This window comes from Eutrigla gurnardus (genome assembly GCF_963514095.1).
Source record: "Eutrigla gurnardus genome assembly, chromosome: 22".
Lineage (NCBI taxonomy): Eukaryota > Metazoa > Chordata > Actinopteri > Perciformes > Triglidae > Eutrigla > Eutrigla gurnardus.
The window spans coordinates 17,668,819-17,682,155 of NC_139933.1; the positions used below are offsets into that span (position 1 = coordinate 17,668,819).

General features: G+C 42.0%; 2 protein-coding genes and 1 long non-coding RNA gene across 3 annotated transcripts; 1 reads left to right on the top strand and 2 right to left on the bottom strand.

The window, feature by feature from the left end:
• Positions 1 to 79: 79 nt before the first annotated feature.
• On the bottom strand, positions 80 to 2,016 carry coa3a (cytochrome C oxidase assembly factor 3a). Its single transcript, XM_084039546.1, has 2 exons — positions 1,684 to 2,016; positions 80 to 766 (listed from the first exon to the last, which is right to left on the bottom strand). Exons 1-2 carry the CDS (start codon positions 1,877 to 1,879, stop codon positions 663 to 665), a joined length of 300 nt encoding a protein of 99 aa, XP_083895672.1. The 5' UTR covers positions 1,880 to 2,016; the 3' UTR covers positions 80 to 662.
• A 280-nt stretch (positions 2,017 to 2,296) lies between these two features.
• cntd1 (cyclin N-terminal domain containing 1) lies at positions 2,297 to 5,869 on the top strand (the record flags this gene model as incomplete). The annotated part of the gene is made up of 7 exons (XM_084002260.1): positions 2,297 to 2,465; positions 3,964 to 4,039; positions 4,129 to 4,300; positions 4,402 to 4,564; positions 4,642 to 4,786; positions 5,441 to 5,537; positions 5,738 to 5,869. The coding sequence occupies 7 exons, from the start codon at positions 2,297 to 2,299 to the stop codon at positions 5,867 to 5,869; spliced, it is 954 nt and encodes a 317-aa protein (XP_083858386.1).
• Positions 5,870 to 7,628: 1,759 nt separating this feature from the next.
• Positions 7,629 to 8,232, bottom strand: LOC311032627. Its single transcript, XR_014599195.1, has 3 exons — positions 8,133 to 8,232; positions 7,860 to 8,031; positions 7,629 to 7,753 (listed from the first exon to the last, which is right to left on the bottom strand). It is a non-coding gene; the product is annotated as an uncharacterized lncRNA (long non-coding RNA).
• Positions 8,233 to 13,337: the final 5,105 nt, after the last annotated feature.

Below are 13,337 nucleotides of genomic sequence, written 5' to 3' on the forward strand. Positions count from 1 at the left end.
TAAATTAAAATGTTCCTTAAACTTTGACCTCCTCCTGTCTTGGCCATTTGATGAGTTGTCTGCAGACTACATTCAGCTCGAAATTGAAAAACCAGTTTTTAAAGCACTAAAAATCCAAGCACCTGAATATTTGACATAGGATTTAAGGGAGCATGATGGAGCCTAACGTCTGGATTGTTTGACTAGTGTGGGCGCTCCAACGGTACACTTCCTCGGCCCTGGCACAGTTGGAAGAGGTGGATGTGAGATGCAGAAACTTACGTTAACGTTATTTTTAACAAGACATAAATCTTGATATACACGATATTGTCATATCCTATATCGTGTTTTAAAAATACATTGATATATTTTAAAAACTCGATGGGACTGGAAATAGTTCAGCAAGGGTTTTAAGTGCTCTGTAGTCTGGCCTTCTGGGTACTATTAAGGACAGTGGATTAATCCTTTTCACTTACAGGCAAACTTTATCAAAATCAAGACACATCTAGTTATAAATCAGCAGCAGAACATCACAGCCACAATCAAGACAAAACAATAGTCCACTGCTGTTTCAATATGAAAACCAGCAGCCAGCCATGGAATATAAATCAGTGGCATCGGGTGTCCAGGCATGTCTCTTCTCAGACAAGACGCACAGTCCGACAACAGGCAGGCAACGCAGCTCAGTTGGCACCAGTCTTTGGTGCCTGCAGTCTTGCACGCTTGGCCTCTTCATCCAGTTCATCCATGATGCGCTCCTGGGACACTGAGTAAAATGTGTAGCCGTCTAGTAAGGAAGTGAGTGGTTAAGGGAAATGTGTGACAAAATATAAGAAACATTCAACAGGAAGCCTTCTGGTTGTCTTTATTCATTATAACACCAAACATTTCATTCTATCCCCTTTTTTAAATTCTTAAACTTTCAGTTGGCAGATTTCAGATGCACTTAGATGAAGCTAATGCACTCTTTCAACATTCCTGCAATAGTTCCTTGCTCTGATGGTGAATCTGTTATATTAAAAAAAGGTGTTAATTCAAGTCTAGGATCATTTTGGGAGCTGAAGTGCAGTCGAATTTTGTTGCATTACACTGAATGAGGCGTTTCCTAATATTTAGAGTACCCTCATCGATATAAACTGTCAATATAAAAACAATGATCACTTCTAAAAGTGAAAAGTTATTAAAATTGTGGCTCAGTGTGTCCAGTGTCAAAATCAGCTTCTTCTTCTTCTTCTTCTTCTTTTTTTTTTTTAAAATATTAACATCTGCGATCAAAAGTTCCCACTTGAGGAGAACAGGTCGGACAGGTTGATGTAACACCGGAAGTCCTAGGGCAAACTGACAGTGGCCAATCTTTCCCTTTAAAGAGAACAATTAATGACGCTTAATGCAAATTAATAAGTTACCTACGTTTTTAAATATAACGTTTAACTTGTGTTTTAATCCAAACTACGTTAAGTTAACGCTACCTGGGACTTTCTGTCGTAGGCTAACGTTAGCTGGCGTGTTAGCATCCAATTCTCGTCAACCCTGTACCTTTCTAAAGACACGTTGGCTACATCTACCAGCCAGTTGTTTAACCGTCAAATACACAACATTAAAGAGATACACTTATATCGCGTTACCTAACGCTTGGTAACTTCAGTATGCTCTAACGGTACATAGTTCACCTTGTGTTGACGTTGGTGCATTTGACAAGGATACAGATTCCCAGAACGAGCGCTCCAATGGCAAGTCCCGTCACCACATTTCGTGTCCGCAGCGTCTGTGTTTTCTTCTTCCACTGTTCGAGCTCTACATGTCGGATGAAATGCATCTGCTCTTTGGAGAGACTCTCTTTTGTCGGGTCTATACGGGTCGCAACGCGAGCTACGGGCTCCTTTGGCGTCTTGTCGGCCATGGCTGCTCTGTCTGCTGCGGTGTACGTGCAAGGTTGTTTGGAGGCGGTTATACAAGCCGCTGCGGCTGTGTTACAAAACCCTCCACCGAGTTGGACGCGTCCTCACTGCTCGGTGTGGTCCATCAGTGTGCTGTGAGATCTGCGTTGAGAAGTTACGCAGTACGCGCGCGACACCGTACTGCGCGCGAACGAAACAAGATTGTGCTACATCCAAACGAGCCCCGTCTGCTGCAGCAAGGTTCCTGTTGGGAGACGTTGCCAGTCCTGAGGTGAAAACTGCGGGAATAGTGCCATCTTCTGGAAAGTATTACCTAGAGCACGATTAGTATTGGCTTTTCCAATTCATGTTATTGACAAATACTTGTTTTTGTTTTTTAATACTTGTGTGCTTCGAAAGACGACAGTTATTCAGTGTAAATGGCGAAGAGTCTCTTTAGTTCGCCCAGACAAAGTATACATTTCAAGTTTCGCGAAACTTCCTTTGACCTACTCACGGATTTTCTTGTTAATCTCAACAAACGAAACAAAGACAACCTCAACAATTTATCAACGTGTAGCGGGTGTTTCAAAGATAAAAGAATGACGGGTGAGTAACGGTAAATTATTGCCGCAGAGAGCTAACGCTAACGACAGTTTGTCATTTCAGCCATGTTAGCTTGCTTACAAACTAACATTTAAATGGAGTGGTGCATTTAAAAATATATATTCATCAAGGTATCATTATCATTACAATAAAAATAATTATTCGATTGTATTCTGTGAAAACTTTTTCTTATATGACACACAGCTGTGGCAATTAGTGTGTAACTGGATATTGACAACAGCCCTTTTGGGGGGTAAAGCAGGTGTAATTAATAACATTAATTAATTAATTAATTAATAAATGTAAGGACAGTGTAGATAGATAGATAGATAGATAGATAGATAGATAGATAGATAGATCACAGGTGCATTCCCAACTGTGGGATAAATTATTATTATCTTCTATGGATGCTGATATTTACAATTTGCTGCATATGAAAGAAGCTTTATTGGTAAACGTAATTGCTGTCATTATTTCGTTTTGCAGGGGTTTTAATAATGTTGTCAGCCAGGTGGGGATTAATGTAGAGGACTGTCTCTGAATGGGCCACTAAGCTGTCATCACTCTGTTTTGAGTTATGAGCCCTGTTATTATGGAGGCAAATTCTCAATAAAGACTCCTCCACCCAGCAGTGTGTCTCCGCAGCTGCTGATAGCACCTCTGCCACTAAGGAGGAGCAGCCTTGATGAATGCTAATGAACGTCCATATGCTTTCCTGTTGTTCACCTAACAACTAAAACACAACTGAGTTAGATTCATGGGGAGACATTTTTGTTCTGATGATAGCCTACTTTAGTTTCTTTCAAGCTGAGTCACTGTGTTATGTTGTCAGTGTTGGCTGGTGGAGGTGGCGTGGAAAGGTCATGTACGGTTGAGATTCCTGGTTGTTAAATTATGTAAATTGCATGGCTCTCAGCTGATTTCATGCAAAAATACATATATAGAAAAGAGACTCTGAATTTCAAAGGAAGATTCTGAACACACGATAACTTCCAGACCCATACTCTCCTTAATATCATTGATACAGTTTTCATTTCTAACATTTTCAAATTAGCATCAGTGGATAAACAGAGTATTATTATACATTCATATTTCATTTTATTGATCCCATTTCACAGAACTACATTATCTCCACCAGTGGAAGAAGTCCTCGGATCATGTAATTAGACATTTTTGTATTAATCTGAATCTCCAAATTTACTAATAATTCATGTTGCCCAAATAAATGCAGTGAGGTAGAATTGTAAAGTAGCATATCATGGAAATATTCAAGTACATTAAAACTACTTGAGTAAATACACATAATTATATTGCAGCACTTTTGTTCTGTGTCACTTTACATATGGATTGCCTAAACACATTTTACAGATACATACAGCCTTACAGATAATAATCCTGCTCTGATTATCAACTCGGTCTCAACATGGTGTCCTTGGAAAAAAAAGAAGCTTTTTGGGTTATGTTGTCTACACCCTAACTCTCCCTCTCCTTTGTTTCTTAGAAAACATCTTCCAGATAACTAAGAATCTAAGACTTGATCCACTGGTTGGGTACCATGCCATTGAATTACTTCAAAGGTAAGACGGAGCAGCATGTTTACTTTTCCCCTGCCACGCCCATTTTGATGTTGGTTTAGCCATTGTGTAAAAAATTATCTCCAACCCAGGTTCATGGTCAAGCACCTTACAGATTTGTTCACCGCACCCACACCTCAAGGCGCAGCTGCAGGTCAACCGGGAAGCTATGAGGATGCTGTGTTTGACAAGCTCAAGGAGAAATTCCCCCTCATTGTCTTCTCCTGCGTGCAACTGGCAAGCAAACTGTCTTTGCACAGTCGTGTAAGTTCTGCAATGCTTACAAGAAATACTTTCAGAAGTACGTTCAGTACCCCGTGATTAAGAATTAAATAATCTACTCTAATTATTCAAACATTTTCTAGATGATCGACAACAATACTGCTGTGCGCTTTCTGCATTCAGTTGGCCACAGTGTTTCCAAGCAGACTGTCCTGGAATCAGAGCTGATGGTCTTAAAGGGGCTTGAATTCAGACTAAATGCTCTTAACCCACTGACCTATGTGGAAATCCTTCTGGAGGTGCTTGGTAAGTTATCATATTGTGACGCAGAGCGAGTCATGTGAAGTATTAGGATGCGACTTTAAAAGAGGTGACTTTTGTAGGACACAACGAGCCATCCATCCCCGTGGAGCGACTGTATCAACTGTGCCACCATGTTCTTCAGTTCGTCAGCCTACAGAGGACGGCCATCTACGACTCCTTGTTAGTGACCACCACTCAATGTGTCAGCCCACCCAGAGAACACAGGTATCTCTCTTGAAGCCACATGCTCTGATGTTTTTTGGAACAGGCGGTTCCTGCCATGTTTTGGATGGAGTAGACGAGCTGCTTGACTGGCGGTTGAGTAGACTACAAGAGCCTTTTCCTGTAGTTTTGGTTCCAAATATTGTCTTGTGCCTGCTGTGGCTCAGGGGGAAGAGAGAGTCATCCTTAAGGATGGCAGCTCGAACCTACGTCTCACTTGATTTATTACCTCAGTAAACATTGTAAACTTGAGTTTATGGTCTCAAGCTGTAGTTTCCAGGCTTCTTCAATACAGCATGATGTTTATTTAGTAAATGATGGTCCATTTACATAATATAAAATAGAGTATAATAGACAATAAAGCAGGGTGTGCTTTAGGGCGTGGCGAGGCAGAGAGTTTAAGTTTCACCCACTCAGTTCATGAAAGTTAATTTGTAGTTTGCTGAAAAATGCGTTCGGTTGCACTCAGCTCCATCCTCTCGTGTCACTTGTGGTTCCTACAAACCGAAGTGGTGAGGGCCAATACATAGACGTGATGAAGAACTCTGTGGCTTCATCACTACCAGCAACCCCTTTCTCATTACACTTAGTAATTTAGTCTGTTGGTAACATAAAGAAGTATTGATTGTAGCTGCTTTAACACCCCTCTTTAAACAGAGAGAAGTTTGTGACAGTGACTGAAGACTGCATGCTTCTTGGTGTCGGTGTCATTTCCGTGGCTACATTTATCCTCTATGTCAGAAAATGGGAACAGGTGAAACGCTTTTTTTAAAATATGTTTATAAGTACTTCAAACCTTATTTGCATTCACAATAGTATTTGTTTTCAGTTATTTAAATCTCAAATTTGTGGATGTAATATGCAGCCATATTAGAGCATATGAACTCATCTACCTTATCCATGTCTAGTTAAGTGAATCTGTCACAAATACATTACTCTTTTGATGCATTACAGGTTGTGGGAGAACTGAGCCACATCACAGGGATCTCAAGGAGGAGCATTAGCGATTTCTCTCACGTGACATTGATGCACATATTTAAAACCAGTTCCCCTGTGACATCAACTTGGGAGATTAAATCACTATAGAGTGATGATTGATTATAGAAATTAAAAAGTGACACCTTGCTAAATGTAAAGTATATTGTATAAAACAATAACGTAATTGTCTCCTTCCTGTGCCACATTGATCCACTCACTTTAATTAGATGCAAAGTGGTTTATTGTAAAACTTGTGTGTTTAGTTCCACATCAGCCAACATCTCAAGACCTGCGTCTGATTATTATCAGCAAATCTGAACCTGAGGACACAATACATAACCAATATGAATTTTAGTGTCCATTCTATACCGATTATATGTCATTCAGTTATTCAAATATTAATTTGGAACTAGAACAAAACTTTTTAATTTCTAGCTGTTTCCAATTTGGGACAAAGAAACGAATACCAACCTATTGGTGGATATTAAAGTCATAACTTTCATCATATCAAGATATGTTTTCATTTGACTTGCCTAATACACTCGTTTATCTCAGTAGTACTTAATTATTACATTTATATATATATTTATATATTTAATTATTATATATATATGTTATATATGTATATATATGTTCAATAGTGTGTTGACTGAATAAATAAAACAATCACAAGCTTTAAGAACATATAGTTACCCTGACGCATGGGCGGGAATGTAGCAGTGTATCGGCCACCTGGAAACTGGTACAGTCATAATTCTATTCCACAGCAGTTTTGTTTTATTTAATTTAAGTCGTGGGGAGAAACTATCTGTATATCAGCCGCTGCGCTTCCCTGCAATAATCGTCGAGTAGATTGGGGTCCAGTGTCAGCCTCCCCTTACACAGTTCACATCTTTTGGCAGTATGAAGTCTTGACCCTGAAAAATGTGGATACGTTATGCCTTAACATGCTAATCACGATCACCAAATACAAATACCACCAGCTACACACTCACCTGACTCTATTCTCGCCTTGATCCATTTTTTCAGGCAGTCGAGGTGAATTAACCGCAGACTCCCCGAGCACAGGCACGCTGATGTGAGAGGGTTGGTTGGTGAACTGTTGGTGAATATATATATATATATATATATATATATATAAGAAATCCTAAAAATAATCTCCTAGAAACAACCTAACTATCTATTTATCACATGATCACCTTTGTTTGGGACTGCACACAATCTCTTGACTGACTGACCTTGACTGGGCTGCTTCACATCCTTGAATGTGTTCCTGCTCTTTGAGGTCACTAAACCAGACCTCACGTCGTCCCCAGCTGTGTGAAGGCGAGCCCTCGTTGGAGGACTGTCGTGTGTCGGTGGTACAGCGGTCCTCAGTGTGGACCAGAGTGGACTGACTGGCGGGAGCGCCTCCTGAGTGAAGACACCTTGCTTGTGCATGATGCTCTCCAGCTGCTTTGAAGCTGATGGCGATGGTGGCGTCTCTGCTGAATGCGAACCACCAAGCCCCTAGCGAGTCTGTCAGTGGTCGGTGGCGGCGGTGGTGACATGCGAGGTCGCCATGTGTGCTCCAGGAGAGGACTGAGGCCTTGCCCATCAATCCCAACAGGGGAAACTGTTGATGCACCGAGCTGTGTGCTGAAAGACTCCAGGCTGTGAGGAAGGCTAGGGTGTGTTTGACTGAGAAACACCCTCACTGTAGGTGTCCTGCCAGGAGGCGTCATCTGTCCTCCCCTCAGATCCAGAGGACGGAGGTTCAGATGTGGACGTGATGGAAACGGAGCCCTCCTTAGTTTCAGCACTGCAGGGACGTCCACGGTCTACGATCCCCCCAATATGTGTGAAGATGTTTCATCTTGCATTTGCTCTTCAGGAAGCCTCTGCTTTGTGTTCGCTCGCTCGCCTCCTCATGGGCGGATCCATTTAATCCTCCGTCTGTCACAAGCTCGGACGTATGCTTGTTGTGATACAGCACAGGGTGTACTGGGTAAGCTGAGTTTCAAAATATATCAAGGATATTGTCTTTCAACAGTTAATTGAATAACGCTATAAATATAACGCAGAAATAATGGTAACAATGCATCTGCAGAAAACTTACATCTGGATGCTAGGGGGGCCTTTCCTCTGTGGGGGATCTTTGAAGTCGTTGCCAGCTCTGCAGTCATGCTCTGGGCGGCACCGGGGATGGCTTGCAGGCAGGACACCGAGCCATTACTGCATGGTCTCCCTGACTCAGATGAAGCACTTTTCCCAGAGCTGCAGTGGGTCGACTGCAGGTGGCGAGCAAAGAGGTTTTTGGAGTGTAAATCTACTTAAGAGGAGCATGGAATACTGCTATAATTTCTAGTGTACATTGTGTTGCGGTTGTCACCTTTGAGGCCTTCCTTGCAGGCGACACAGCCTGCATGCCAGGAATCACACGTCTCCCTGCATCTCCCCCCTCTCTATCCAGACTTTGATCCTGATTCTCACGGAGGGAACAGAGGCAGTGAGACAGTTGATAGCAGGGAACGTTTCTTAAGTCGTCGAGCAACTGGCAGTATACCTGATGGTCCAGATTTGGTCGTTTCCTTTGCACCCAAAATGTATGCGGCTGAGGTTTGTCAAACACCCTGCCGCTCCCAGTTCTGTAGTGTGACACTGAAAAGCAAAGTGGTTTACAGCGAGTGGGATACAACCACAACATCACAGATGACAGCCGGCCAAGAAGAACATTTCATGCTCAGGTGTGAAATAATCCTTGGGAAATCAAGGCAGCAGCATGGTAACACCTGTAATCTCTGCAGGTGTGTTGACTGTGTGCCAGGGGAATGATACAACCTCAGACTTACACTTATCCACAAATTACTGCTTTTTTCTCCCCACACTGATCAAACAGTAGTGTCGAACATTAGAAATAGACAGAAAAAAACCGTTAAAAATGTTAAAAAATGCAATTAATTGTGGATATACTCTTTTTTTTTCTCAGCAAAAACCGTGTTCTTTTGATCAATTTAATGCTACGGCTGATCAATTAAATTAATTGAATAAAACTTTCCATTCAAAATAGACAACTAAGACACAACTTAAAACTGCAAATAAATCTAACAACTTTTTGGATTCAAATAAAGCTGTCAGGTGGAGTGAGAAGGCTAACGTTACACATAACAACCCGTTATTATCATTAATTTTCATAATGTTGGCTTATTTAACGCCAGTTTAACCGTGTTGACTCACTCTTTTTAGACGGAAACGATGAAGGCAGTCACTGGACGGAGTGGAGATGACCGCTTCACCCCCACTGTGCGGTTTTAATGTCCAAATTACACGTTTCCATGGAGATCCGCGTCCAGTGCAGCATCAACTGAAATACAAGACGTATAGGAAAACGCTTTATTGACATTATGAATACTAACAATACACACGCCATCATTGTATACATTCAGTCACTTTTTGGACTTGAATAAAACATTATATGTGTAAAACTGATCACAATATGTAAAAATAATAAAGCACAATAAACCTGAGGGTGAAAACGATAACATGAGCATGATATAATACAATTGAATTAATTCATTCAAAGTCATTGATTATGTAATATATAAAATAAACATATTAAGACTCAAACTTATCAACACTTAAAATAAATAATGTGAAACTGAGGTCTTTAATGAAGAAGAATGTGTCTCCTACAATGCATTACTGAGTTTTATTTGTCCCAAGATAGTTTGTATGGCTGTCTCTCCAGCTGTTGCTATGCTTACTGTTGCTATACTGTGAATTAATTGAGCTTTGAATCAGCCTTCATGCTATCATCATATTGTTAACTGTCTTACACACAAAAGGCTAAAGTTAATAAAGTATTATTTATTAAATAAATATTGAATACTAAGCAATGACTTGCAAGACAAAAATGTTTCCCAAATGGCCAACTGCAAGTATTAGACATGTCAGAGTTGGTGGTAATAATAATAATAATAATAATAATAATAATAATAATAATAATAATACAATAACAATAATCATAACTGTATTTATAGAGCAAGTGCTAAAAGTGAGTGAGAAAATAAAATACCAAATTGAATGCTTTGCTTCTATGCTTTCCCATGAAAGTAAAAACGAGACAACATCACACATACAGCTGAGGAGCCAGAGATCCGGTAGATTAGCAGAGGATCCAGGGGCCAGGCTTCATTGAGTCACCCTCTGGCTCCCTGCGACTCTACTGATCTCCCCGCAATTTTGTGTTAGGCCCCATTAATCTCACCTCCGCTGGCTGCCTCTTAAAGGCAGAGTGGGCTGCACTCACCTTCACTGTTTTCATTATATACATTCAGACAGGGGGAAAGTATATGGTAAGGCAGAGGTAGAGAAATCTCTGACAGGATTTGATTCAATGCCAGTGGAAGCATTGCGAGAGAGTGGGGGGGGGCTCAACCACTAGGCTATCTGTGACCATCTCGTCCATCACACTCACTGACAGACCACACAGCCAGAACCCTGCACCACAGTTTCCAGGGCCTCCCTCAGGTATTTCTCATTACTGGTTTGAAGAGGGGGGAAGCTTTTTAAAGTACAAACATGTCCGACAACTGATGGATACATTTAGTTATGTGTCGCTTAGAAGCCATGTGATGTATGATGCTGCATGCATGTCTTAATCCTGTCAAATGTGGCTGGTACAAATCAGAGGTGAGCAACTTAAACCTATTGACCCCGGGTCTCTTTATAGAGGGGACTGCAAGGAAGGAGCTCTCTCTCTCTCTCTCTCTCTCTCTCTCTCTCTCTCTCTCTCTCTCTCTCTCTCTCTCTCTCTCTCTCGTATCTGCTTACTGTTTGCGAATTAATCCCATGATAAGAGAATAAGTAGATTACAGCTAATGCCAGATAAGCACATTATCATTCACTCAGCACTAATGTGGTGGTAAATAAAAACTAAACAAAGGTATTTATGTCCACCAGTCATTATAACAACAAAAACAACATTAGCTACTATTACTATACAACACCAAATGCAGTTGGAACCCAAGGGCCTGGGCTGCACCAGATTTCTGCCTAAAAGCCCGTTAAGGCTTGCCCCTGGGTGATGTTGGGACTTTGAAATTGTGTTGACTCTAGAAATTTTGAGCATATTCTAGTCCTGCTCAATGTGTTAAGTGTCCTGAGATGACTTCTGTTGTGATTTGACACTATAAATACAATTGAATTGAATTGAATTGAACATTATGAATCAATACAAATTGTTCTCGAAAAAGATTTAAGTGTTCCCTTTAAGATGATCCTTTACAGCAAGACTTTAAATTGGTAAATTGGTTTAATTTGCATGCGATTAATTTCAGCCCATGTAACATCCCTGATTGTAATTCTGCAATATGAGGCCTGTAATTTGATTGACGGATTGAGGAAGAGGTCAGATAATGTCCGACACCCGCCGACCTCTTCTCATCCATCAGTTCAAATGTCGGGTGCCATCACGGTCTGCACGGGAGACGAATCGACGTTTGATTGGCATTGACCCCGTTCCTCTGGAATAATTATGAATGATTTAGGTATTAGTGCCTTCTTTCGCCATAAATAATTCATTAGTCCCGCCTCCCCCCAGTGTGCGTTTGTGCTGGCCTGTTCAGCTGCGTAAAGCTACTCAGAGAAAACAACTATCAACACCGGAAATACGGTGGCGATGACGACAAAAACGCAACACACCAGAGAGTACATTTATTTATGTTGTGTTCAAGTGCATTTTTAAGTATCTTTTGTCTTCACGCCAGGGTTAGGGTAACCATTACTGTATTAATTGTGTTTTAATTTGAAAGTAACACCGGAAGTATCATACATGATGGATTCGTGTGACTTGACACAGCGCTAGGCAGGTCAGTATTCCATGTTGCGGCGCTGCGTGGCACTGGGCACCGACCGGCTCCGACTGCACCACACGCACGCACTCACACACGCATGACGTTTGTTGTGAATGGCCCCGACACTTGGCACATTTGGCGGGCGAGAAGTAGCCGTCAGTTCCGGCGCCGCTACCTGCTGCTGCGGACCGCGCTCCCGCCGCGCAGTACACCCGTCGGGTGTAGCTTTTGCCGTGACAGTCTTCCGCGCTCGGACCGAATGTAGACGCCTCGATCGACGCGCTGCTTTTTCTCGCTGCAAGCTATTTCAGACCAGACTGGCAACGTGCAGGGCGCTCGGCTGATTCGGATTCGGAGGAGCCGCACGGAGCGCTGCAGCAGACACGGAGCCGGAGCCGCCGCCGCCGCAGAGGAGGCACGGATGTGATGCTCAAAAAAACTGGCCTGAAAAACAAAGGTTCAAGTCTAGGAAAAGGTAATCAATTCTTCTTTTGTACAGCAACTTCTACTCCTTCTTCTTCATTTTAAACTGTGCTTGATGTTTTACATCCAGTAGACTACAATGTGTGTGTGTGTGTGTGTGTGTGTGTGTGTGTGTGTGTGTGTGTGTGTGTGTGTGTGTGTGTGTGTGTGTGTGTGTGTGTGTGTGTGTTATAGGTGTAGGGCTCCTGCAGCAAGCCAATCTATAACCTATAATGCCTGTGTGTTGCCGCTGCTCATAAAGCCCGGCCAGCCAGCTAAGCCAATAAACACCTCCCAGTAGTGTTTAATGAGATCGACTTAGCTGCTCCTTTTTACACTATGACAACCTTTTTTCTTTTTAATCACCAGAGAGCAACATGTGCAATGCATTCTCACGACTTTTACTGAGCACCATACGCTCATTCATACGTGTCTTTAGATGATATGAAAATAGTGTAACCTGTATTCAAAGCAGTTCAGTCTCAGGGTATACAAGGGGGAGGAGGGGTGGGGGATTTGCCCACCCAGACAACAAGCTGTCCATGAAGTGTGGAGGTTTATATGGAAGAAGCTGTTCTTACTTGTTCAGTGGCTCCGGGCCAGTACCTAGCTCAGTCTACACAGCCTATTATCTGACATCTGGTCCTTCTCCACAGCGTCTTATGTGCTAATAGTATGTTTCAACAAAGGCTGTTAATCCATGTAATGCCTGTTGTTTGGAAGGGGGAAAACGCTTATTTCCCTTACGATCTCCATTCACCACTTTATATGGCGGACGGTTGCTTTGGATGTGGAATATTATGGGATGTGAAAACCTTGGAGGTTTTTTAGGTTTGTTCAGGATTTAACAATGTGCAAATTTGTAAGATGTCAAAACTGTCACAGAAAATAAATGTTTTTTAGGGCACAATTTGCACACACTGTTGAGTCGCAAACTATCGAGACCGAGAGTTTATCAGGAAAAATAGGACGGCAGACGGGTAAGATTTGGGCCCCAGACAGTATTCATGGTTTTTGTATGAGGCTGGAGATGACTGCTATCTCGCTGTACTTTTTTAAAATTTGAGTTCCAGGCTGTCAGCTCGACTTGGCGCAGATAAAAGACAAGCCATCCTCAAAGCGTTCTCTCGTCACATCAATAACATGCGCTAGTTTTGCTCTTGCTTCCCTTCTCCCCCTGACTCCTGAGTTCACTGTGAGGAGGTTTTCCATTATGAAATCATGATGTTTTGCTCTTTGTCTTTCAGTGCTTATCGCGCTCTCTCCTCGGGTGGGGGGGT

Bases quoted from the DNA above. Each gene is read 5' to 3' on its own strand.
- coa3a (XM_084039546.1), bottom strand. From the start codon at position 1,879: ATGGCCGACAAGACGCCAAAGGAGCCCGTAGCTCGCGTTGCGACCCGT. The intron at 767-1,683 runs GTATCCTTGTCA...CTTCCTTACTAG, and splicing joins AGCGCTCGTTCTGGGAATCT to ACGGCTACACATTTTACTCA.